This window comes from Pteronotus mesoamericanus, unplaced genomic scaffold (genome assembly GCF_021234165.1).
Source record: "Pteronotus mesoamericanus isolate MK-2021 breed Mesoamerican mustached bat unplaced genomic scaffold, CSHL_Meso_final scaffold_533, whole genome shotgun sequence".
In the NCBI taxonomy this organism is placed as follows: domain Eukaryota; kingdom Metazoa; phylum Chordata; class Mammalia; order Chiroptera; family Mormoopidae; genus Pteronotus; species Pteronotus mesoamericanus.
Genome location: NW_026555320.1, coordinates 5,228,229 through 5,253,623, shown reverse-complemented (window position 1 = coordinate 5,253,623; position 25,395 = coordinate 5,228,229). Strand labels below are relative to the sequence as shown.

At 60.1% G+C, this 25,395-nt stretch overlaps 1 protein-coding gene across 4 annotated transcripts; it reads right to left on the bottom strand.

Moving 5' to 3' along the window:
- Positions 1-99: 99 nt before the first annotated feature.
- MAPKAPK3 (MAPK activated protein kinase 3) lies at positions 100-25,183 on the bottom strand. Of its 4 annotated transcripts, none has more exons than XM_054594471.1 (11): positions 25,058-25,183; positions 24,518-24,794; positions 7,112-7,251; positions 5,890-5,954; positions 5,346-5,425; positions 3,577-3,700; positions 2,324-2,399; positions 1,931-2,055; positions 1,417-1,502; positions 1,069-1,149; positions 100-339 (listed from the first exon to the last, which is right to left on the bottom strand). In XM_054594471.1, the coding sequence occupies exons 2-11, from the start codon at positions 24,740-24,742 to the stop codon at positions 187-189; spliced, it is 1,155 nt and encodes a 384-aa protein (XP_054450446.1). In that variant the 5' UTR covers positions 24,743-24,794; positions 25,058-25,183; the 3' UTR covers positions 100-186. The 4 variants fall into 4 exon arrangements, with proteins under 4 accessions (XP_054450446.1, XP_054450445.1, XP_054450447.1 ...); XM_054594470.1 differs by having other exon boundaries at positions 25,073-25,183; XM_054594472.1 differs by having other exon boundaries at positions 24,566-24,794; positions 25,073-25,183.
- Between the last annotated feature and the right edge of the window lie 212 nt (positions 25,184-25,395).

Genomic DNA, 25,395 nt, shown 5'->3' with positions numbered 1-25,395 from the left:
AGAGCCTGAACTCGGGCTCTGAAGGAGGCTTGGGGTCACAGTCCCCCATCCTGAAGTTGTAACAAATTAAAACACAACAAAATAATCCTTTTGTTTTAAAAAAAAAAATGGCCCTGGGAGCTCTGGGGCAGGGCCTCGGTCCCCGCAGCCCGTCCCTGCGCCTGCACCGGCCTCTCCGGCCGCCAGCTACTGGTTGTTGCAGCCCTGCGCGGCCACAGAGCCGCCTGCCTGCTTCCTCCTCCGCTTGTTGAGGAGCCGGTTGTTGGAGGCCTTCAGGTCCTTGATCTTCACCTGGTCATAGTCCACCCGCATGGTGGCCAGGGCGCTGGTCATCTCCTCCTGGGGGCAGATGTCAGGAGGTGGGGACCTCGAGAGCCATCCCCCTCCTGCCTGGACAGCCTCTTCATAGTGTCAGTGATGGCAATGGCCACCTTTGCGGCCCAAGTTACCCATTGTGTGCCCGGCACTGGCCTGCCCGTCTGCACCACGCAACCCTCCCACAGTCCTTTGTGGTAGGCACCGCGCTGATCCGCTAAGGCACAGCAGGTGCCTTAATGGACTCCGTGGGACCATACCAGGGCAACTAGGACAGGGACCTGGAGCGGTGTCACCTACTCAGAACCACAAGGCCTGCAGGGCACACTATATGACCGGGCACACGGGGCGCTGGAGCCTGAAGATTGTGGCCTGGGAATCTGGGGGCTCTGGGCTGCTGCCCCATAGGCTCAAGCCTGGCCTCTGCTGAGTCTAAAACCAGGCTGGACACCCTCCCGAGTATGGTAGATTATAAGACAGGTTCTAGCCAAAGCTCAGGGCCAAACGCCTGTCACTGAGCCCCTGGCCCAGACCCCCTTCACTGAGGGAGTGAGCCGGGAGCACCCCCCAGGGGAGGGGCAGGGCAGCTCGAAGCTCCACACCCACGGTGGGCCCCCTGGTGTGGTCACAGGTGCCCTGGGTGCCATGCACGGGACAGGGGCCGAAACCACAGACTCTGCCTCACCACCACCCTGGAGTCCCGTGTTCCAAACCCCTGGAACCTGCAGGGAAACTGAGGCTGAGTCCACCCACCTTAACATCGTCCCAGTGATCTCTGTCCTCCTGCAGCACTCGCGCCGTGTGCAGTGGGGTCTGTGGCACCACCATGGATTGCTGCGAGGAGCCCCAACCCACGGGTTAGAGCCTGCATGCCCCTGGGACTTCACTGGCCACCCCGCACCCCTCCCTCCGGTCTCCAAAGGGGAATCCAAGGCTCAGAGAGGCGAAGGAGCCTGACTGAGCCTAAGCAAGGCAAGGCGAGGTTGCAGGTGGGGCATGACCACACATCTGCGGCCCACGCCAAGGCCTCCTGAGCCCTCACCCCGCTGCCCAGCAGCCCTGCTTGCTGCCCTGCCCGCCACAGGCCCAGGAGGCGCTCACGTTGATCCAGGGATGGTTCATGAACTGTGCGATGGTCAGCCTCTCTGTGGGGTCCGTCTTCAGCAGCAGGCGGATCAGCTGCTTGGCTGGGGGGGAGGGGCGTGGTGAGGTGGTGGAGTTCCTGGGAGCTGGCCCCACACGCCGCAGGCTCTGCGCGCCCCCAAGCTCCTAACCCACAATAACAGCGAGCGAATGACTGTTTCTCCTCATGAGCCTGTCAGTGTCTGGGGTCATTTGTCAAGCAGCAATGAGTAACTGACAGGGCAGGTTTGTTTGCTGTCCCCACGGGGAAAATACAAACGAGGCACAGCAGTGAGAGGAAGTGTTGAGGAGGCCAATTTTGAGCCTATTTGACAGATGGAGAAACTGAAGTTCAAAAATCTCCAGCGACTCGCCTAGGGCCACACAGCTGGGATGTAGGGGGCGCCAGCGCCTACACACAGGTCAGCTTGACACCAAAGTGGCATCTCCCAGAATGAAGGCTAATGGGGTCCGGGGCAGAGTGGTCACTCACCGTCCTCGGAGACGTCCGACCACTCAGGGTTGGGGAAGCCATACTGGCCAAGGCGGATCCTCCTCTTCATCCCCGGGGAGATGGCCTGGCCCGTGTTGGAGTAGAATGGCGGGAAGCCGCACAGGCTGGGGGAGGGTGGAGGTCATTCGGCATAGGAGTGGGAGCTGTGCCTCAGTGGACCCTTTCCCTCCCCCAAGGTCCCGCCTGGGGAGATAGGCGACCAGGCACCGCCTCTGCCCGCTGCCCTCTGCCCCTGCCCCCAGGCTCTTTCCAGCCCCCTGCCCTTAAATGGGGAGAGCAGCCTGCGTGAGGAGTGCCCCGCTCGGTGCTCAGCAAGGGTAGGTGGCACTGAGGTGGGGGCCGGGTGCAGGAGGTAGAGGAGGTAGTACTCACAGGATGTACATGATGACGCCCAGGGACCACATGTCACATGACTTGTCATACTTCTGTGGACCCAGGACCTCAGGAGCTACCAGAACAGAGGGCACAGGGGTTTCTCAGCACCAAGGGTCTCGGAGCCCAGGCAGGAGCCTGAAGCCTGGGCAAGGTGGGGAGCAGGCACCCAGACTCCCGGAGGGGAGGGCAGAGCAGGCTGGTGTCTGGCACCTTCTGGGAAGGCAGCATGTGTGTGAAATTGGGGGAGGAAAAGCAGCTCCCAGAAAAAAATTAACCCGCACTGAGGCTGGGCTGTGAGGACAGTCTCCCAGCTCCTCTGGACCGGGCTCTGCCTTGGTGAGCGGGGGTGGGGGCTGGGGGAGAAGGTCAGTCGGGAGCTTGGCGAGGTCCTGTCATAGGTGAAAGCGCCTCAGCCACCAGCTGTCCTGTGTCCCTTGCCCCCTGAACAAACAGGGCAAGGAAGGACTGGGGGCAGGGCTCTGGGCTCCACTGTCATCCCGGCTACCATCCCACGGGGCCTTGGTCTTCCCATGAGGGCAATGAGATAGGTAGACCAGCAGGTTAAGTTAAAATACTCAAACTACGTCCTGAGAAACAGAGTGCCGTTTCCGTGGTCCCTGGGCTTCCTGCCCCTTCAGCAGCTCCCCTGGAGGGCTCGCCTCGGGGAGAGCCCTCGGTGAAGGGAGTCAGTACCCCACTCTTGGTGGGGCACTTTCAGCAGGGACTTTTCCAGATCTGCCCATTTAGGGGAGCGAGGAACTTCTTCCAGAAGCAAGAGTGTGCGCACACCCCAGGTCCCATCCATGCCTGGGCCCAAGGGACCCTTTCCCACAAGACAGGCGGCAGGTGCCCTGTGTCCCTCTCAGGCAGGAGGAAGGGCCTGCCCACTTTCCGAATATGAATCCCCAGAAGATAAGAACCGGAGAAGGAGAAAAACAACCGCAGCTGGGCTCCGTCCAGAGCTGGTGGCAGCCTTTTATCACGTATATATTTAGAGCTGCTGTGATGTCATTCAGCTCACAGGCCACAGCCAGAATTTTCCTGGATCTATTTTCAAAAGCAGAAGCTAAAGTTTGGGAGAATATTTTTGCAGCCTCCGGACGCCCCCCACCCCCATCCCTGCCTCAGTGCAGACAGAATCCCTCTCCCTCCTCACTGGGCTTTAACCCTTTGACTTCTGCAACCCACAGGCTGCCCCACAGCTCCATAGTGTTGGGTGGGGAGGTACAAAGCATGTTCCCAGTACTCACCCACATAATAGGGGGTGTAGCAGGGTGTCTGCAGGGCATTCTGGGTGGTCTCCTTGGCAAATCCAAAGTCGGTGAGCTTGAGCACTGCATCTTTCTCCTTGGACGTGTAGAGCAGGTTTTCAGGCTGGGCCAGGGAGAGGAAACATCGGTCTGGAGTGAGGCACCAGGCGGGGGCAGTGTCCCAAGGTGACCTTCAGCAGACTTCCTCCCTCTCTCACTCTAATTGATGCAGGAGGAACCAGTCCGCCTCCTGAAAAAGACTTGGGCCGTTGTCACCAACAACATGGGACAAATATAGAAAAGACCCAGATGGCTGGAAGGTAATACCCCCTTTCACAGAGTGGAAACTGAGGCAAGTGTTTAAAGTTGTAAAGAACCAAGTGCCACAGGAAGCCCAAGGACAGGAACTTCTGAGCCTGTGCTGGTGACGCTGCCATGTGGTGCTAAGTGGTGGTTCTGGGGCAAGGCACGTTGCTCGCAAGACAGAGCTGCCAAGCACAGGTCCCGTGCCCAGACCGCAGTGAGCCTGTGGGGCAGCCCCGCCTGAGGATGCTCAGAAGGAGGTCCTGCTGTTTAGGCCCCAGGAGCTGCCCAGGGACAGTTTTTCCCAGCAGCAGAGCACAGAGGGGACGGAGGGATGAGGGCACTGGGGAGGTCTTCATGGAGGAGGAGGCCCTGAGGCAGGTTTTTAATGAATGGGTAGGAGCCAGGCCCCCGGAGAAGAGCAGAGGGGCAGGGTGTTGGCCAAAGTTCCAGTGCGGAGCAACCTTGGATCGGGATAAAAACAGGGAAGCAGGTTTTGTCTACACAAGGGAACCTCCTCCGCTGAAGGTTTTCCTCCCCTTGGGGAAAAAAGAAGCCAGGGCCCAAACAAGGCCAGGGTTCCACAGGTGAGTGTGTCGCAGCTGCACGTGTATCCAGAACCCAAGGAGAACAGTGAGGTTGGCAGGACCCAGCCAGAGGAAGGCCCTGATGTGGCAGTTGGCCCCAGAGCTCCCCTCCCCGCCAGTCCCGGGAGGAAACAATCCTTAGGAGGCCACGCTCCTGGACTGGGCAGAGGGCCCAGGAGTTGCAGATTCCACTCCAGTAGTGGCTGGTACATGCGCGATAGGCAGGGCTGCCTCAGTTTGCATTTCACTGGGCTGCTCCTGAGGACCTCTAAGACCCCGTCCTGTCCTCCCCGCAGGAAACTGAGAGAGCCGAGCTCCAGCACCTCTGTGAAGCCCACCCACAGGAAGAGTGAGCAGGCCTAACCTATCGAAGCTAGAAGCTACGGCTGGTGCTTCCCAGAAGCCCCAGCAATGTCAGGCTGCGCCTGCCTGAGGCCCAGTCCATTACTGCTCACAAAATTCCTCGCTGAGTGAACAAATGAATGAAGGAGCCCCAGTGTGGCAACTTCATGGCCTTGGGCACGACACTTAATCTCTGAGTCTGGTGTTCTCATCTGTCAAATGGACGACGGCGCCTAGCTTCACAGGCTTAGCGGAGGGTTAAACGAATGCTTGCCGGGGCCTCCTGGCTTGCCGTAGGCACGCAGCTGGGCTTACGGCTACTGGCATGACGCTATTTGAAGGAATCGCGGAGACCCATCTGGCCAGAGCAGAATGAGTCCGCTGGAATGAGGGGAGAACAGGCGGAGAAGACCAGTCCGGGCCAGGAAGCCAAGGCCCTGACGTGACAGGGGCCCATCTAGTGGGTGCGGGGAGCCGCTGGGGGTTGTGGATCACACTTCCCTCCCCGGTCCCCCAGCCCGGGCCCTGGAGCCTCACCTTGACGTCTCGGTGGGCGATGTTCTGGCTGTGCAGGAACTGGATGGCGGTACCAATATCACGCATGATCTCTGCGGCTTCTGCAGACACAGAGGAGGGGGAGTGCAGCCCGGGAGGGGCAGTTGGCGGCCAGGCAGCCTGGGGACTCCCACCCTGTTTCCCCCGGGACAGCACAAGATGGCGGCAGCACCCTTGCAACCCAGGACCCCCATCCCCTATGCCTGCCCCACTCACCCTAAGTTCCTCTGGGGGTGCCCCCGCCCACCTAGACCTCTTCCCTCGGGCCTGGGCTGCCTCTCCCCAGCTCAGCTGCTGGTTGCTACCAGGAGCTTTGGGGCCTCTTCCCAAGGCCACGGAGAGCCCATCTCCAACAAGGCGCCCCAGACCCACGGAACCCCTTGGTGGAGGGACACTCTGTCTCACCCTCTCTTGTTCAGCTGGGGAGGCTGAGGGACAGAGAGGAGCAGGGCCTTGCCCACAACACACAGCAACTCAGTGGCGGCTACCTCAGTCCAGATCCCCGCTGGTCCAGCTGCGCACGTACCTCTCTCAGTGAAAGCCTGGTCGCCACGCTCCTGAATCCTGCTGAATAGCTCACCACCTTCCATGCTGTGAGAAAACGGGACTGTAAGCAGGGAGAGGGGGGCTCGGCATCAGCTCTTCCCCTGGGGAGCAGTCCCTGACAGCTTCTCTGTGCCCGAACAGCCTGGAGCATGGTGGCCTATCCGCTTGGTGGAACTGATCTCTTAGAACTAGGCAGGGTGGTGAGGCCAGACCCCCGCCACCCAGAGAGCCCTGGTATTTCCAGTGGCACTTTCCCCACCAGGCTGAGGCTCGGGCAGCCCCACCCCCACACAAGCCTCAGTTTCCCCCAGGTGAAGGATGTCAATTATCACCCTGACCACTGTTTTCTGAGGGCCTACTATGTGCTGTGGCCTGGGCAAATGCTTTGTGCGCACTGCCGTGTGGCCCTGGGCTGGTCCCTTCACCTCTCTGCGCCTCAGCTCCCTCCACTTTTGTAGCATGGGGATGACAGCACCAGCCTCACAGAGCTATGAAGGCCGAGTCAGCAATCCACAGGGAGCACTTGGAATGGAGTCAAGGGGAGGACGAGGGCCACAGTAAGGTCTTCCTCCACATTTTACATGGGTGCTGGAGAGACTCAGAGAGGCTAACGGCTGCCTGAGGTCACACAGCTAGTGCAGGGCAGAGCCTGGATCTCAGTCCCAAATCTGATTCAAGAGCTACTAACCTGTCAGATAAAGTGGACCCCAAAGGCAGACGGAGAGATTCTGGAGGCCCAGACGGGGCCCCCAGATCTGAGGGAGGCTAGGGCTCAGCCACAGTGTTAGTGGGAGGAGCCATGGGTGGCAGAGGCCACGGCCTGGGCTGCCGGTTCTGGGCCCTGGTCACCTAGCATCTGATGGGACCATGAGTGCGCACACCCGGGAGGAAGGAGAAGGCTGAGGGGACTGAGTACATCCGCCTTCCCCGCACCTCCTCCACCACTTTCAGGCTCGGCAGCCTTCTCTGGCGGCACGTCCAGTCCCCCTCCCAGAGTGGAGATCGCCCCAGGGGGGCCATCTCCCAGCCAGGTTCCTGCCGCCCTGGGCATGGCCCCGGGCCCAGGGCAGGGCATGCAGTTGCCCCTCCGCTGCTCCTCAGGGGCTGGGGCCTCCTGGGCTGCTCTCCAGAGACAGAGCCCTGGAGGAACGGCAGGAGCCCGGGGACCATGGGGGCACTGACGAGGCGCGGGGGTGGCGTACCACTCCATGACGATGAGCAGGCAGCGCTTGCCGTGGTGCATGTTCTCATAGACGTCAAGGATGCGCACGATGTGCGGGCCGCCCGAGGCCTGCCAGTGGTGCTCCACCTCCTGCCGGGCCTTGGGACTGTCGTACAGGAGCTGCGGGCGGTGGGGCGCAGGAGGTCAGGCTCCCAGCACTTCTGAGCTAGTGCCCTTGCCCTCACTTTGCAGAGGAGGACTCGAAGCCTCAGAGACACCTGGGACCTGCCCAAGGCCACCCAGCTTATGAAGGACAAAATGAGCACTGGAATCCAGGCTTCCCTGACCTGTGGTCCAATGAGCCCCTGCGTTGACTGAAGGCCAGCCTCAAGCGGCCTGGCCGGTGGCTCAGGAAGGCCCCAGGAGGGGCTGACAGCTGGGAAGGCTTCAGAGGCCAGAGAAGCCCCTGCCTCCCTTCCTGGGCAGCAAGTGAAGAGGAAAGTGAATGGATTTTCAAGTCAAATCACACAACAGCCGTGGGACCCCAGGCCAGGGGTCACACATCCCTCAAGTCTCATTTTTACAGTGGGATGGCGCAAGGACTGAGGACCCAGAAATGGACTCTGGGGGCAGAGAGGACCCCGTTTGGGGAGGTCACACCCCGGTGGGGTGGAGTTTGGGTTTGGGGCTACATTTCTCCAGTGACTCAATGCAACCTCAGGCCAACATTCACAGTCCCAAGCCACAGCCCACACCTCTGTAAAATGGAATAATAACAGGGCCATCCCCATGGGATGCATGATGGCAAGGCAGGAAGTGGGAGGGCAGCACCAGATTCTTGCTCAGGCGGCCTCAGCCCTGGGCTCTGGCCGCCAAGCGTAGGGCCAATCACCGGAAATAAGCAAGGCCCTGCTGCGGTCCCGCTCAGAGGCGCGGGGTGAGGAGAAGGAGTCAGCCTGCAGGGGCAGGTGGCCCAGAGTGGGGAGAGGAGTGACCCGCCGTCCCCTGGCAAGGCTGCTCACCAGAGGCCCAGCCACACTTGTTTGCTAGCGGAGCAGGGCTGAGGATTCGGATCAGCCGCCTTGCTCCTCTCCCGCTGTGCCCTTCACTCCCCACCCCCTCCCCCCCCTCCAAGGTGTGCAGGGCTTGCCTTCCTTTCCCACCTTATTCCTGCTTCCTCTGGCCCCAAACACTTCTGGTTCTGGCCAGAAGGATGAACTTGCTGGTCCCAAACGGGCTGCCCCCTCCCAAGTCCATCAGTCCAGCCTGAACCTCCCTCCAGGCTAGAAGCAGCATGAGGGCGGAGGCAGGTCAGGTGAAGCTGGGGGTCCCTGGCTGGGGCCTGGCAGGAAACACCAGGCTCCTGAGCAAGGCGGTGGGAGGATGGGCTACGGTGGGACGGAGCTGGGCTCCACAGTGGGCCTGCGCCCGGTGCGGCGCGGCACTGAGGTAGAGGACGGTGGCGGTGGACGGAGGTGGAGGAAGGTGGGGCTGCCCTGAGCTGGAGCTTCTCACCGCCTCCCATCCCCACTCAGTCCATATTTAGGGACTCATTTCCCACACAAATTAAAATAGTCCTTCTCTGAGTGCCAAGGCCCTGAGAACGGGCACAGGAGCCAGGAGGGGCTGCCCCTAGAAAACACAGTAAATGCCACCACTGGCCTCTCTGCAGGCCCAGCCACCAAGGAGTCTCCGGGGCTGTCACACATGATCCCTATGGCAGACTTTGAGTGTGGTCCCAAATCTCCAAGAGCTGCAGTTTCCTCATCTTTCTTCCCCATAGCTAGAGCTTCCTTCTCTTCCAGGGACCCCCCACAATGTCACCTCCTCCCAGAAGCCCTTCCTGCCTGCCCTGTCTAAAGAGGGCCTTAAGGGTCCCTCGGTTTCTCCCCACCCTCTACTCTTCTTCCTTTACATACGTGCCTTGCTTATTGAGGTCTATTTTACATACAGGAAAATGCACAAATTTCCAGCGTCCGTCTGAATGAGTTTGACAGATGCACACACCCTGGAACCCACACCCCAAGGACACAGAAAACGCTTCCAACTCTCTGGAAAGCCCCCTCTCCCTCCGCTGCCCTCTTGGGTAGCACTGGCTCACAACCTACAATTAGCTTGTCCCTTTTGATAACCCTAATCACACACACACACAGGCTGCACTTTCAACTGCCTGGCTCTGCTCTGAGCCCTTTATAAATATTAGGAGGAAGGACCTTCATCATCCCTATTCTTTAGCTGAGAAATTGAGGCACAGAGAGAAGTCGTCACCGGTCCCAGATCACGCGGCTGTTTCCCCAGCCAGGAGGCCACCATGCTGGCTCCCTCCTCACACTGTGGCCCCGAAGGGCAGGGCCAGTCAGCCTGGTTACTTCTGGGTCCCAGTACTGGGGTACAGGGCTGGACACAGAACACTGGCTCAGATAATATTTATAGATTCAATGACCAAATCTATAAAGGGCGCATTGAGGACCATACACCTTCATAATGCGTCATGAGGACAGGGTAAGGTTAAACTGAGGAGGACACAGGAAGGTTCAACCAAGGAGAGACATGACAAGCGGGCCAAGCCTGCTCCCCACTGTACCTCCCCCACCCTCTCTGGTGAGCCAGACATTACCTCCCCTTCTCAGGGCCCGTCCTGGCTGCCCCAGCCCACAAGGGCAACGCTGCAAGTTGGCTTCTGCCATCCACGAACACGAGTCCACGCTATCCTTCACGGACGGTCTCCCAGCCAGAGCCCCAGCTCCCCAGGCACGGGGCTGAGCACAGGGCTGGGGGACAGAGGCCGAGGTTCTGCTCCTGTTCGCGGCATGACCTTGGGTCAGTCCTTTGCTCCTCCGGGCCTCTGGTTCCCCAGTGTGAAGGCACAGGGCTTGGGCTAGGTTGGAGGGAGGGTGACAACAAAGGGGACCGCTGCAAAGTGTCCTCTGTAGCCCAGTCCCACATCCCTGCCCCCATGGAGTAGCCTCTGGGTCTCCACAGACCCCGTGTCCAGGTGCTTGAACCCAAAGGGGGCCAACCGACATCTTGGTCCCCAGTCACAGCTTGGAAGAAAAGACAGGTGGCTTTCTGCCAACCCAACAGACCGCGCCCTCCTTTCACTCCCATCCTACCTCCCCTGGGCTTCCCCAGGGGTCCACCGAGCTGGAGGGTCTGCGGCAGCTCCTGGGCAGCTCCCCGGCTCCTGCGAGCACCCACCGGGAGCCCCGACACACATAAGAGGGCGGGGCCCCAGCTTCCTCCTGAGGGAGGGGCTCCCAGCTGCGCGAGGAATGGGCCCCAGTAAAGCGAGCCGAGTAGGAACGGTGAGAGGACGTTTCCTTGAACGAAGGGCCCTGCTCTAGCCTTACACTCTGATCGAGTGGACTGTCCTTTGCCAAACTCTCTTACCTGTCCCCAGAGCCTGTAGCCAAATGGCTGAGACTCCCAGCAGCCCCACCGGACCATGGACCCCAGCAAAGGTTGAGGGCAGCGGGGCCCACATCCCTCAGCATCGCCAGGTGGAACAGGGGTCTCAGAACTGGCCAGGCCTCCTCAGGACCTCCCGCAGGGCCCCCCCCCCACCCAAGGACGGCGGTTATTGTGGGTGGGGGAGTCCTTGAGTCCCCGAGCTGGGCAAACAACAGCAGTATTTGACTATCTGGAAAACAAGTGCAGTTTACTAGACACTCTCCTCCTATTTCATGGGAATGAATACTGGGTGCCACCCTATGAGGCAAGCAGGGTGGGAACCATTGGCCCCAATTTACAGACTGAGGAGAGAGGCTCAGGAGGATGAAGTCATTGCCCTGGGGTCACCGGGCTGGAGGGTGGCAGGGCTAGAAGGATCCAGACAGCCCCTCCCTGAGGGGAAATGCCAGGAGGGAGTGGCCAGAGTTGAAGAGGCACTGGCCAAAACTGCAGCTGGCAAGACTCGGGAAACTAGTTCTGAAATAAATGTGCGCACAGGTGCACGGGTGTGTGAGCAAGTAGGGGGCGTGGGGGGCGGGGCGTGCATGCAGGTGTAAGGGGGGTACTCGGGGACACGCGTGCATGCAGGTGTAAGGGGGGTGCACGGGCGTGTACGGGGTAGGGAACACGGGGCATGTGTGCGCGTATGTGGACCACGGGTACCCATGTGTGTCTCCAGCCTCTGCAATGGTGACTTTGAACCACAGAGAGGGGGGCCCTTCCATCCGTCCATTTATTCATCCAATATTTGCTACTTCTCTAGCATGCCTAACAGAGAACTGTGCACAGAGATGCACCCAAGAAAGACTGAGGGTCTTGCAACTCAACCCGTGACAGCCTTGCCCAAGCCGGTGACCAAGCGCAGACCTCTGCCCAGACCTCCCCTCACACTGAGGCCCCATCTCCACTGCGTTGCCCAGGGCTACGAAAGCATCCGCCTGCCTTCCTAGAGGACCAGCACCGGGCTGTCTGCAGCGGCTCTGGAAAGACACAGCCTTGAGACCAGCCCTCAGCAGCCTTCTCCAGCTGCCTCCCCGCCCAGAAAGGACCACCAACCAGGCCCACAAGCCCACTTCTGTACCCAGAGACCACAGCTCACTCAGGGCTGGGCTCTTCTCAGGTAAAAGTGCCCACAGTATCTCCACCTGTCTCACAGGAAGCCCCAAGGCTACCAGCCTGGACAAGCAGCTGCCCCCCGCCCCCAACGCCCACACTCCCAGCCATTCGACCAGCAGCCCAGGCACAGCCACTCTGTGGCCTCTGCCGGAACACCCACTCCTTCCGGGGGAAGAGAGCCGGGCTACAATCTCTCCCATCAGTGAGGCACTGGCAAATTAAGAACTACAAACACTGGGTTTCAGGACAACCCGCAGCCTACCACAAAGGGAACCTTCTGGAGGCCAGAGACCCAGCTCCTCTAACTGCCCCATGGGCCACCGCGAGTCCTCCTAGTTCCCCTGCGGGGCTCACGGGCAGCGGGGCTTCAGGGGTTTCTAATCCCACGGCACGACAGAAGCCAAATACAACCAAAAACCTCAGATTCTCTTTAGAATGAAAAGAAAGATAAAATGTACCAGGAACCCACATCAGTTCATAACTGTAATCAAGCACCCGTTTTCATTCCGACCTTCCCTGCCATCCTGGCAAAGAAGGAAGCCAGGCAGGCTCTGCGGCAGGGGGAGAAGCGCGCGCCCCGATTCGCCGACCCTCCTCGAGGCCCACTCTTCGGGGCGCTGATCGTTAGCTGTTTCATGCGGGGAAAGGATGACCCCTGGGAACGTCTTCAACGATAGTTTCTCACAAGATGCAGAGTCAAAAGGACATGTCTACTCTGGACCCTCACCGGGACGGGGGCCCACATGGGGCACCGAGGCCCAGCAGCCGGGCACACCCGCGGGAGTGTGGGGAGAACATCGCCAGGCCCGGCGCTTCTTGGGAGACAAGCTTTGCTCTGGGCCAGAGAAGGCAGAGAGAAAGGCAGGAGGGGCTGGGCTGTCCCCGGACCCCCTCCCCTCCCGCCCTGGGGGTCTTCCCCGCGCCTCCCCAAGGGCAGACACTGCCGTGAGGGGGTCAAGGCCAGTCACTCAGACGTCATCAGAACTCAACAGAGTATTCGAGAAAAATGGGGCTTTTTCAACTCATATTTTTTTTTCAATGCGGGGAACCTCTGTTCTCTCCAGAGGGAGGCGAGGGATAAGAAAAGCACGTTGAACCTACCACATTCCCTCCCTGACCAGCGTTTTCAACTCAGCCCCATCAGCGGGCCCTGCCGGCTCCCAGGGCTGCGGGCATTGGGGATTATCTTCCCGTGGGGGTGTAGCTCTGATTTTTTTGAGACACCGCTGGACTAGGGGGTTCATTTTACAGCCAGCTCCTAAGTGCACCCCTGCCTTGAGCTCTCAGTGCCGGTGCGGGCAAGGAGCACACTGCCCCGCGGGCCCCTCGCCGGCCAGTGCGACCCTTGCTGGCTGCTTTGCTCACTCAGAGCAGAGCTTTGGCTCCATGATGGGGCAGTGCAGCCTGCCCTGGAGTTCAGTGTTCAGAAGCGGGACCGCCCATCTTAAAGTCTCAGCGTCTTCCTTACAAGGCCCGTCACGCCCCCCACCCCCACCCCGCACCCAGGACACCAGGGCTATTTGGAGAACTGCCTGCCACCATCAAATTGAACTTTCCAGCCCCAGTTCCACATTAGAGCCCCGGTGTGTGCCACCATTCTCTCACGCGCTCATCTTCCCAGCTTTCCCAGCCCCTCACAGGGGCAAACGGAACCGAGTTCGCAGCTCGGGATTAACTGGCCTCACGCCAGAGGCTGTGACCATGTCCTCTCCTCCTCAGCGGCTCGCTCACTGGGTACCACTGACCCCAAATGCCCAGCCCAGCTGGATGCTCACCCCTCCGGTCAGTGTGGCTGCCTCTCCCTGGTGCTCCGCCAGTGCTGTCGGCCACAGCGCGTGGTCGCAGACACCACCTCGTTCAGGGCTCACCATGTCCTGGGCGGTGCAGCCTCATCCGTTCACCTACGGGGAGGCCGTGACTCTGAGGCAGTGGGCTGCGTGCCCGGAGTCACGGGGCTGGGCAGTGGGGTCAAGGCCGGAGCCTGACCTGCTGGCCTCTGGCGGAGGGAACCACGTGGACAGCGCTGTGCTCCTTCCCCACGCCAGCTTGGCCCCACGCCCCGGCTCCGCCTCTGGGGAATGACAGCGGCTTCCAGAGCCCCTGCCGGGGACCAGCGTGTCACGCCCTTTGCTCCCCCCTTCTACAGCCACACCATGAACCATGAACCATCATTTTCAGCTGAGGAGACGGCGGCACAGGGAGGCTTTGGCTTCCCTGGGTCGCACGGCCCACACAGGCCACCTCCAAGTCCAGGAGTCCTTTGGGAACCAGGACTCAACCCTCAGGACCGGGAGGCCTGCCCGTCTCACAGACCCCTTCCGGATTCCTGCAAACACCTACTGGCCTGTGGTGGCAGGAGAGGCGGGGAACGGGCGGCAGGCCCAGAGCTGGGCACCTGCTGCCGCAGGAGCTCTGTCCTCAAGGATTTGCGGTCTATGGATGAGTTAGTTACTGACAACTAGGATGCTTGACGGGGACACAGAGCCTAGGGACTTAGTCGGGCTTCTTTTTGTACAGAGCCAGAACCTAGCAGAGCAGGGAAGATGGGGAACCTAGCCAAGGCCTGAGTACCTGGTGGGGGAGGCAGGGGGCAACTGGCAGGCCAGGAGCCTCCCTGACCTCCTCCCACCACAGTCCTGGGACGGGAGGGCGGGCCTGAGGCTTCAAACTGCTGTCTTCCCGGGAAACTCTGCCAATTGCAGGGCCAACATGCATTTTGAAATTGTCAAGCCTCAGGAACATAAGACTCCTTCAACTTGCTAACTTTCGGTGGCCTCAGTGTATCTGCTGCCCACCAGCTGCAGAAAACCTGGAAACAAAGGCAGGAGTGCCAGGTCTGGGGAGGGGTGGGTGAGGGTGAGGGAGGGGAAGAAGGCTTCCAGAATGAAGGAGTTGAGCTGTGCTCCCAGGCGGCGGGGGTTGGGGGCGGGACAGTGGGAACAAGAGAGCTACTGGGGCAGGCGGTGGGGGCAGAGGAGGGTCCCAGGGTCCCAGGCCAGGGGCCATGCATTGGAAGGACCAGCTGTGGCCACGGGCTCCGGGTCAGACAGACTTGGATGTCAGATACAGAGGTCAGTGCCATCCTCCACTTACCTGTGGCTTCCGTCAGGCCATTCGGCCTCTAAGCCTCACTTGGCCCAATCTACAAAATGGGGACAGAGACAGTACTCATGCTCCCGGGTGACCAGAGGACGGAATGTGAGCACGCAGAAGGCTCATATTATTAGCACACGCCAAGTGCATGCTGAGTGGAAAAGGGCCCGAGGTTTGCTGGGCTCCAGGCTCCCTCGGGTCTCCCCTGACGAGGTCCGTGCCCTTCACGCCCCCTGGTTCCCCAGAACCCGGAGAAGTCCAGGAGCAGCCTCCAGGACCCACTCAGATCCAGCAGGTCCCAGGAAATGGCCTCAGACCCTGAGAGGGGCAGGACTGGACTGTGCTTTGCAAAAGTGGGTCAAGAATCAAGAGTCGAAGGCGGAGGCATAGGCACACAGGGCTCGCCTCTTCGCACAACCACAACAAAATTACAACTGAAACATAGAACCACCATCACTCAAAACCAACAGAAATCAAGTTGAATGGAAATCTGACAACTACAGAATTAAAGAAACCACATCCGTCCAGACTGGTAGGAGGAGCACAGACACGGAACGGGTTGGTCGCTCACCCACGTGTGGTAGATAAAAATTTGGGAGGGATCTCTCTGGAGCAAGCAGTCCCAGCCCCACACCAGGTCCCCCAGCCCAGGGTTCCAGTGCCAGGAAGATAAGTCCCCACAATTTCTGGCTGAAAAAAACAGTGGAGACTGAGTAGGTGGAAGAAACTGCTAAAGCCCCAAGCAGCTCTCTTAAAGAACCCACACACGGACTCACCTACTCAGACTCACTCCCTCTGGGCTCTGGCGTTGGGGTGGCGGCTTGAAGGACACCAGTGGCATGCAGGGGGAGGCTGAGGTGTCTGGCATCAAGGTGAGTAGAGACCATTGTCCCTTTTTGGGGCCCTCCCCCACAGATCCGGCAGACTGGTACCTTATCTAAGATTCCATCAGCCTGGCTAACACTGTTTGACCCACCTTGGAGATTCCCAGAGACTCCACCCCACCCCACTTATGGGCCCATCCAAGCTGCTTTTTCACAGGAATGGTTGGTCTTGGTTCACGCTTCACAACTTCCTAAATCCTCTCAAACAAGCAGCAGCTGGCCTCAGTGAGCCGCAGTCCCAGAACTAGCAGCCTAGATTCACAGCTTGGCTACACCTGGAAATCTCCAAGCCCAGCACAAGCGGCAGCCATCTCAGATTGCTTTATAGCTCAGGCAGGGCGGCCCAGGAAAAACACAGGTGGGGGATGACATTGCCCTGCACCACCCGGGAAATCCCAGGATCAACGCACCCAGTGGGCAGCTACCGTGTCAGAGCACCGCCACCCTGCCTCCGCACAGCTGGCCCTCCACGAAAGGCGGAGTGTGGTGGTCAGTGGTCCCAGGCAGTCCTTGCAGCTGACTGGCCTGGGTAAATCCCTCTCAATGATCTGCCAGCAGCAACCAAGGCTCAGCTACAAGAGGAGGGTGTACTCAGTCCACATGAAGGCTTCATCTCGAGTCCCGAGCTTGGGAGATAGGACAGTCTGTGCCACTGGACCCTACAGGACACCTATTACATTAGGCCACACTACCAGGACATGGAGTCACAACAACTCTAACTAATACACAGAAACAAACACAGGGAGACTGCCAAAATGAGGAGACAAAGAAACATGGTCCAAACAAAAGAAGAGATCCAAACTCCAGACAAAGAGCTAAACGAAATGGAGGTAAGCAATCTATCAGATGCAGAGTTCAAAACACTGGTTCTAAGGAGCTCAAGGAACTTAGTGAGGACCCCAGCAGCATAAAAAAGATCCAGTCAGAAGTGAAGGATACATTAAATTGAAATAAAGAGCAATTTACAAGGAAGCAACAATAGAGAATCAAGTCAATCATTCTCAATGATTGGAACATAAGTAAGCAAAAGCCAACCAATCAAAACAAGAAGAAAAGAGACTCCAAATAAATGAGGATGGTGTAAGCATCCTGTGGAACAACTTTAAGCATTCCAACATTCACAACCTAGGGATGCCAGAGAGGAAGAGAAAGAGCAAGAAATCGGAAAGCTATTTGAAAAAAAGTTATGAAAGAAAACTTCCCTAACTTAGTAAAGAAAATAGACATGCAAGTCCAGGAAGCTCAGACAATCCCAATTATGATGAACACAAAGAGGTCCACTCCAAGACACATCATAGCTGAAATGCCAAAGGTTAAAGATAAAGAGATGGCAGGTGGGAGGGGGAGAATGGGTGAGAGGTGAGGGGATTAAGAAGTACAAATAGGTAGTTACAGAACAGCCATGGAATGTACAGTATAGGAAAGGGAGTAGCCAAAGAACTTACACACATGACCTATGGACATGAACAAGGGTGGGAGGGCTGCCTGAGGGAGTCGGGGGGGGCGCTGGGTGGAGGGGGGCAAAGGGGGAAAAATCACAACAACTCTAATAGCATAATCAATAAAATATAATTAAAAAGAGAATCAAGAGTCTACTGATCCTGTTTTGCTGTGAAAGGCTCTGTGAGGCGGGGCGGACCCCCAGGGTGGCAAGAGGGTAGCAGGCCGACCTCAGGGGAGGGGCCCTGGCGGGGCGAGTGAGACTGAGAGCCGGGGCCCCAAGCCGGGGGCTCGCCCAGCTGTCAGCTCTGGCAGACCCGAGGGGGGGCACATCCCCACGCCCTCAGGGGGCAGTCGCCTTTGTAGCCCTAGCTCCTCCATGCGTCCTTTTGAACAATGTCCCCTTACGCAGAGTGTGCAGCGAAACTCCCTGAGCCCCAGCCCCAACCTGTGAAATGGCCATGCTCTTCCTCACACAGGCAGTTCCGGCATCTCGCAGGCATCTGCCCTCTGGGTGGGGAAGGAGGCCCCTCTCCCGGGGATCACCCACCCAGCAAGCGGCAGGATCCGAACTCCCTCTGCCACCCCGGTACCCGATCCTGGCCTTCCGCCCACAGCCTTTCCAGAGGGGGCTGTGGAGGGGCCACACCAGCGCCTTGTGACCACTGCACGCATACTCAGAGGGTCCAGGGTTGTTACCCTCCTTTAACTTCTTAGAAGAAAGGATTTTTCTGTCAAAATCGGCTTCACAATCAGTGAAACATTGCTGTGGTTCTATTTCTTCTATGACAGTATAAAAATAGGACGTTTCATCATAATACTGGGGATTTTTAGCAAGCACAAGTGTTTCATTCAAATCTCAGAAATAATGGGCCTTCAACGGTCGCTCCTCATGAGGAGACACAACCTTGGCCACAGAATCTGTATCTCGACGGGCTGGTTGGGCCACAGCGATGCCTGCAGAGCCGGTGCAGGGCTGCTGAGGGCAGCGGCCACCTTCCCTGCGCAGGGGGTGACAGAAGTGCCGCCACACCCGGCTGAGGCACCCTGCAGCCCATGCCTCTGCCCCACTCTGGAGAGAGGGCACCCAACACCCTCTTGCTCTCAGAAGAATGACAGCCGATCTCTTCCATCTGGAGGAGATGTCACAAAGGTGACAAAGGAGCAAGAAGTGGGACCCTGGGGGGAGGGCCCGGACAACGCCCAGAGGCGGTGCAATGACCTCAGGGAGCCTCCTGACTCCACCGCCCAGGCCTGCTCTGCCCGAAGCCAACGTCAGGCCTGCTTGCCAGCCCTCCCTCTTGCGTTGGCTTCATCCCTGTCCCTGCAGCTCCCCACACAGGCCTAGCTGAGCACGGGCAGCCCTCGCCCGCTCAGGCTCCTCCAGTCGGACGCCTGGCCCCTGGCTTCCGGCCTCCCTCGGCCTGGCCCCTCTCTCTCCTCCTCCCGTCGGCCACAGGACTCCCGGCTCCCACGCAGCACGTGCCTGGGAAACCTGCCTCACCTCTCTGATCACATGGTACCGCAGACGTGAGGGAAGAGAAGCAGGGGAGAGGGCCCGGCCCTGCAGGAGACCAGGGCGGTGGCCTCGCAGCACGGAGGACACTCCTGCCGCGGGAATGGGCTGCCGCGACCGCCCCGCTCTGTCAGGCCCTCCTAGGGCAGAGGCGCACCCTGGGACAGGCCCGGCCTGACGCAGGATTTCACTGGGCCGTGGAGTCCACTGGACAGGGGTCTTCAACCAGCGTCATAACGCCAGAGCCCCTGTCCCTAGCAGAGCACAGACCCTGCGGGTAGCGTCACTGTGGCTGGCTGTTCCCTTGGGAACCCCTTTTGTTAGCTGGCTCAGAAGAGGCATCCTGGGGGGCCCTCCAGCCAGTCTCTGCTGCCCACCTGCTTACAAGAGCAGCTCCAGCAGGGGACAAGGGGGGACACAGCACCGGCCCGCTTCCTGGGACTGCCCACCTCACTGCCCACCAAAGGGGGCCCTGCCAAGCAAAGCACCCAGCCCCCGTCTTACTGGTGGTCAGACTGTGACGTGGGAGAGGCCCTGCTCCTGATCCCCAGCGGAGCCCCCCACATAGGGAGGGACAGCTCAGGGCCATGGCAGCCCAGCCTGGGCATGTCCCTGCTCTGTGACACCCTGAGTGAGTTACTTTGCCTCTAAAAACCTCAGTCTCTGCCTCCATGGCATAGGGGTGACAACACCCCATTCTTAATTCTGCTGCACTTGTTGTTGCCTGTGGGAAGAACCCGAGGGAGAGATGAACGCCCTTGTCCCCAGTCCCCCAGCCACACGCTGCTGCCTGCTAGAGACCACGCAGAGCCACACCAGTGCCTCTGCCACCTCTGGAGAAAGGACTTGTTTTTGCTGGGGCAACATCGACAGGGAAGGCTATAGTCCCGCATGCAGGCTGCACCCTTAGAAGTGCCCTGGCCCTTCGTGCCTCTAAAAATAGCCTCTGAGCGTCCCTGAGGTGAGGGGTCAGGTGCAGGGAGCACGCTGGAGCTGGGGCGCTCCTGCCAGGGAGTGTGCGGACAGAGCGCAGACAGCTGTGCCCTCTGAGGGACCGGCAGGGGGACCCTCACATCGCAAGCCCTCCCAGCCCCTCCACAGGTCCTTCCGCGGGCTCCGGGGCTCTGGCTCAGGCCCCAGGCCAAAGCCTCACTGAACCATAAGAAGGGGACCTGCAGCAGAGGCCGCCGCCAAGGCCGCCTTCCCACACTCCACGGGGATGCCTCCGGTTACAATCTTGGCTCAAAGGCTCCTGACGCTGCTGCTCCAGCTGCCAAGGCCACCAGCACCTGGTCAAGGCCAGCAGCAGGAAGGGACATTGTTGAGTGGCATGGGCACGGCCAGGGGCTCCTCCTTCCTGTCCTGCCCCCCCCCCCATGACTAGGGTGAATCCCCGGGATCAGACCAACCCCCGTCTGTCCTCTGCCTGCCCTCAGCCCATAGGCTGCAGAGAAAGGTCCGGCCAAGCCTGAAACTGTGAGACAGACAGAGAGTGGCAAGGCCTACGCAGGACACTGAGCCGCAGCCAGAGAAACAGAGCTGAGAAAGAAGAAAGGAGAGGGGCAAGGAGGCAGAGAAGGCAGGCGGCACCACAAAGGAAAAGCAGAAAGGACAAAGCCCGTGTCTGAAGATAAAGGAAACCTTCACACCAAACCTGCCAGAAACCCCCAGTCAGTATTCTCAGCGTCTCGGCCTGCCCGGCACTGGAAACGCCCCCCTGAGGTCCCTGGTCCCTGCAGACAGCTGCCTCCTGCCCCTGCTCATAGCGATGCCCCCTGGTTCCCACATGGCAGAGGTTTAGTCACAATTACACAGGCCCTGATCCACTCGGGTCCAAAGGGGCAGGAGGGCAGGGAGCCCAGGACCCAGAGCTCCTGCCACGCCACCCCTTCCCACCCTCCAGGGCTGGCTTCCCCAGGAGCGGGCTGCCTGCCAGTGGGTCCTCATAAAGGCCAATAATGTGCCGCCAAACGGACCTAGGCCACCCCAAATGGGTGCTCTGCCCTCTGAGAGCGTCTGCTGGCCTGTGCCGTCTCATGGCAGGAACGCAGGGACAGACAGCCGCCACCCCAGTGCCTCCATCCAGAAAGTGGGACCGCGTGACAGGAGTTAGGTGAGATAACACGTGTGTCGGGCATGGGGAGCAGGGCCTGCCAGACAGGATGCTCTGGAGAACTGTTAGCTGCTTATGAGACTCCTGGAATCCACTGCATCCAGGCCTAAGGCATGGAGGGCTGGCATCAGCTCCTGGTTAGGAGTCCCGGCAGACAGGGTCCTGCCAGGAGGTGGGCGAGCAGCTTCGAAACTGAAAGCGAGGCCAGCTGGGCAGGGCATGAAGCATCTGCCAAGGATGCACACCTGCTGAAAACGCCACTGTTCATATTTCTTAGGGTGCCCTCCCTGGGATCCTCATTTAAAAGGCCCGTTGCCAGCCCTGGCAGTTTAGCAGGCTCCGCTAGCGCGGAACGCCTGAGCACCTCAGACCTTCCCTGCCAGGAGGGGGTCCCCTGGGGAGCAGCTCAGGGCAGTGAAAACACTACAGGGGACTCCTGTGCCGGGCTGCCAGCGGCCCCTCCGCCTGCTTCCTGATATGTTGACTCAGAAACAAGTGGCCCTGCACAGGCTGATCTGACCGGTCTGGAGAGGTAGGTGAGGGGGTGGCAGCTGCCAAATGAGAAAGTCCCTGGCCTGCCTGGCAGCCCCACCCAGCCCCAAATCCAGCTCCACAGCACCAGCTCCAACAGGCCAGCCTCGCCCAGGAGGCTGCGCAGGAATCTCCTGGGCAGGTGGACCCCGCACGCCACATTCTTTGACGAAGACCAGCAGAGGAGGGCACAGGGAGCCCTGAGGGCCTCCAACACCTGCCAGCGGGGGGCCGGGGGGGCGCTCCCAGCCCCAGAGAGCAAAGAGCAGGGCCAAAAAGAAGATTCTACCTCTCCTCCCGTGCAACAAGCCCGTCCGCAGAGCCCTTTATTGCTTTTATTTACCTTAGTGCCATGGTTACTTTTGCCTGCGGGGAGGCTGAGGACCACAGGTGGGCAGGGCAGGAAGTCAGGAGGGGCGGGGATTCTGGCCTCTGTGGCAGTCAAATCCCCATCAGGTCACATGGTTTCTGACTACTAAATCCATGTCCCAATTTTCATGTCTGTGATTAGGATTGAGGGGCTGGGTCTTGAATGCGGTGTGGCGACTGATGGGAGACAGGCCGTCAGGGCAGTGCCCAGTGAGGAGTGACGCTGAGTAACCAGTCAGGCCTTGGGGGAGCACGAGCAAGAAGTCAGCAGGAGGCCATCCTCCAGCTCGGTGTGCAGCGTGGCAAGATAGCACTAGTTGCGGAAGCTGAACTGGGGAGGGAGCCCCTGAGTGTGCACAAGGCCAAGATGGGCCACGTCAGCGACCGGTCAGGGGCTGAGGGAAAGGGGAAGAGGCCCAGCTCCTGGGAAGGAGGGGCCTGTTCCTGTCGGGTCCCCACAGAAGACCAGCAGCTGCAGGGACAGCACCCACAGCTCTTCCTGTGTCATGAGTGCCTGCTGGGTTCCAGGCTTCATGCTAGGCACTATCTGCCATCTTGGGCAACAAGGCCAAGAGGATGGGCAGGGAGAGAGGCCAGGGCACTCGGCCTGGACCACCGAGAATGGCCGAGAGGGCCTGAACATGTGCAGGCTACAAGACGAAGACAGGCCAGCCTGGGAGACGGGGACACGGGTTTGGGGAGGCAGAGAGACACAGAGCCCAGGGGCCCCACCTCGGCTGACGTGGGCAGCTGGGTAGCGCGCTAGGCAGAGGCGGAGGAAGGACTGAGACCCATTTGTGGCCTGGCTGAGCTCCCTGGGCCAGGTCTGCCCATGTGCTGAGGTCCCCAGGCCCTGGCCCTCCTGGGCAGGGGACAGAAGGAAAATGTAAGCAGAAAAACATCACGTCCCTCCTCAAGGCTAGAACCACCCCTCGAAGTACAGGCGCGAGGTGCCTGAGGCTGTGCTAATAATCCCGCCTGGGAAGATGGAACAAGACTCGACCAAGCTGGGTAGGAAGTTCCAAGCTTGGTCCCTGAAACAGGGGTGTGAGGAGGCAAGAACAGGAAGGTGGGGTCCAAATCTCATCCATGTCCCACATGAGTGCCGACATAGGGCCAAGTCCTGAAGGTCCGAAGTCGGTAGGCCTAGCCAGGCTCGCCCGTAAAGCCTAAAGGGGCACAGCAGGGGAATGTGTTCTCAGCTGGCCCCAGGTCCCAGTCCAGGACAGAGACAGTATTGAGGCTCGACATCCGAGGAGAGATGCTCTGGAAATCGCCGCGGTCAGAGGTCCCCCTGAGTCACCTGTCAGACACAGCGTCTCCGGGGAAGAGCCTAGGCCCAGCCTGCTGAAGCCAGTGCTGCCTGGGCCCTCGGACTGCGGCCTCCCTCGCCGAGCCTGCCTCGCCCGCAGCACCCGGAGCAGCATGGTGGGGGGCGGCGGGGGGCGGCGCTCAGAGCCCAGCCCTGGCTCACGGGCCGAGCCTTGGTATTAAGAAGAGGTTCTCCGGCCTCAGGCAGCCCCTCTCCACCCAGACTGTGCCCTGACACTAACTCAGGTGACGGGACTAAGAAGGTGCTGAGGGAGAGGGTACAACGCTCCCTTTTCACCCCCTGAGACCCATCCCCCCTCAGAAGAGCCACCTTTTCCCTAAAGGACTCCAAGAACCACTTGCCCGGGGCTCCCAAGGGGCCCCAGCCCCACTCCACCGCTGGCTTCGTGGGCAAAAAGCTGTGTCTGCGACCCAGCCTCAGCAGCCCAGCCCCAAGCCTCCTCCAGACCCATTCTCCTGATCCCCTCCAGGGCCACCCTAGGGATACGACCCCTCCATCAGCCCTAGTGCCCCTGGGAAAGACACAAGGAGCTGAGCCCAGGTTTCTGCTCAGACCCTTGAGGACCTTGTGCCCTAAATAAGTCCTGTAGCCCCTCCAGGCCCGCATCGGGCTCTATACCAATGACTCTATACACATCATCTCATTCCAAGCTCGCCCCAGCCCCTGGCCTTCCCCTAAACAGAGGCAGAAGCCTGGTTTTAAGACTCGAGCACCTAATCCAAGGTCACGGAGCTGGCAAATGCAGGCCAGAAATTAGAGCTGGACTCCGAGCTCAGGCTCATAACTACAACATCTGGAAGATCCTTTGCTCTCCTTGCCACACTCTACCGATCCAGGTGGCTACTGGCACAAACTGCATATGACTGAAGTTCCAAAGTTCAAGGGATTCTGGATATGGGGTAGGGTCCTGGGCCCAGAATTAAGTGACTTAAGCCAGAGCTAGACGGCTGCTAGATCAGACACCCCTAAGACCCCGCAGATTCCATCTGTGTCAGCCAGGTCCTAGCCCCGCCTCCAGGGAGCCGGTGGTCAGCTGGCTGGCCCGCCCTCAGGCATGGAGCAGGGCTTTGCCCCTCTCAGCATGGGCCCATGACTCAGCTGGCACCCATCAGCAGCCTCCTGCCCACCAGCCACTTCCGGAAGGCGCCCACCACTCCAGCCCAGGCACGCAAGGGCCACAGGAGAAAGCAGCCCCACCCCAGGCTTTGGTGGTGACTGGGCCTCAGACAGGGAAACTCGGACCCATTCCAATCAGAATAGCTTTCCATGGAAAGAGGGTTCCCCTTGGGCGGGAACACAAAGGCCAGGCTAGGATCCCAGAGCCAGGAGCCACTCCTTCCCCGCTTCCTGGTACAGCAAGCTCCAGCTACACAGACTCCACCCATTGCTCCCTGGGGTTTCAGGAGCTTAGCTAAACCTCAGTTTCCCAGCCGTGAAGCACCGAGGACCAGGAGCCTGCTGCTACAGGGGAGTGTGAGGATGAAGCGTGATGCAGAACACAAGAAAGAAACATAGCAAGGGCCCTGGGCACACTCTGCACCCACAGGCCTCTGCCGTTGGACCCTCCAGGTCACCCAGGCGGCAGTGAGGGGGTCACTGACCTTCAGAGCACACTTCTGCCCCGTTAGCCTGTGGAAGCACTCCCGCACCTTGCCGTTCACACCCAGGCCCAGCACCTTCTTGGACAACTGGTAGTCATCGGTCACTGCGTGCTTCTTGGGCTCTGGCCGCCCCGCGAAGTCCAGAGAGCCCGCTGGGTCGGGTCCGGAGGGCGCACCTGCCCGGGGCAATGGGACCCCCTGTTCCTCTCCTGTCTCGCCATCCATGGCCCCCGCGGGGCGCTCAGAGGCGGCCCCAGCCTGGCGCCTGCAGGGCCACCTAGGGAAGAGGGGAAGAGTGAGTTCCGCCCAGACTCCTTCAACACACCCAGCCTTGGAGGCCCTGAGCTTGACGGGGCTGCGAGCTGGGGACAGCGCTAGGAACGCGGGGAGGATTGCCTGAGAGTAGGGACGCGCGGCAGGGGGCGGTGGTCACGCAGCCGGGCACGAGCGAATCCGCCTTGGCACCTATCAAGAGGGAAGGGGCCGGAGTGGCCTAGGGACCCCGGGAACATGAGGCTGAGGGGGCCCCTGAGGGCGTACCTGGCGAGGGCGTACCTGACAGTAGTGCACCTGGTGGCGGTGCGGGCGAAAGGCAGGGGCGGCGAGAGCGGGAACCGGCGGCCACCAGCGCCCAGAGCCGCGAGTCGCGCCGCCCGCGGCCCACGTGACTGCACCCCCTCCCCCGCGCGTCCAGGACTTGAAGCCCAACTCTGACAGCCTTAAAGGGCCAGGAGCTCTGAGGCTGGACGGGACGGGGCGGGACGGGGCGGGGCGGGAGCCCTGGACACACCCCATCCCTGAGCCGGGACCGACGTAGCAGGGGCGTGGCTTCTCGAGTGGGCGGCAACCTGCTCGGCTCCCAGGGCTGCGCCCGGAGA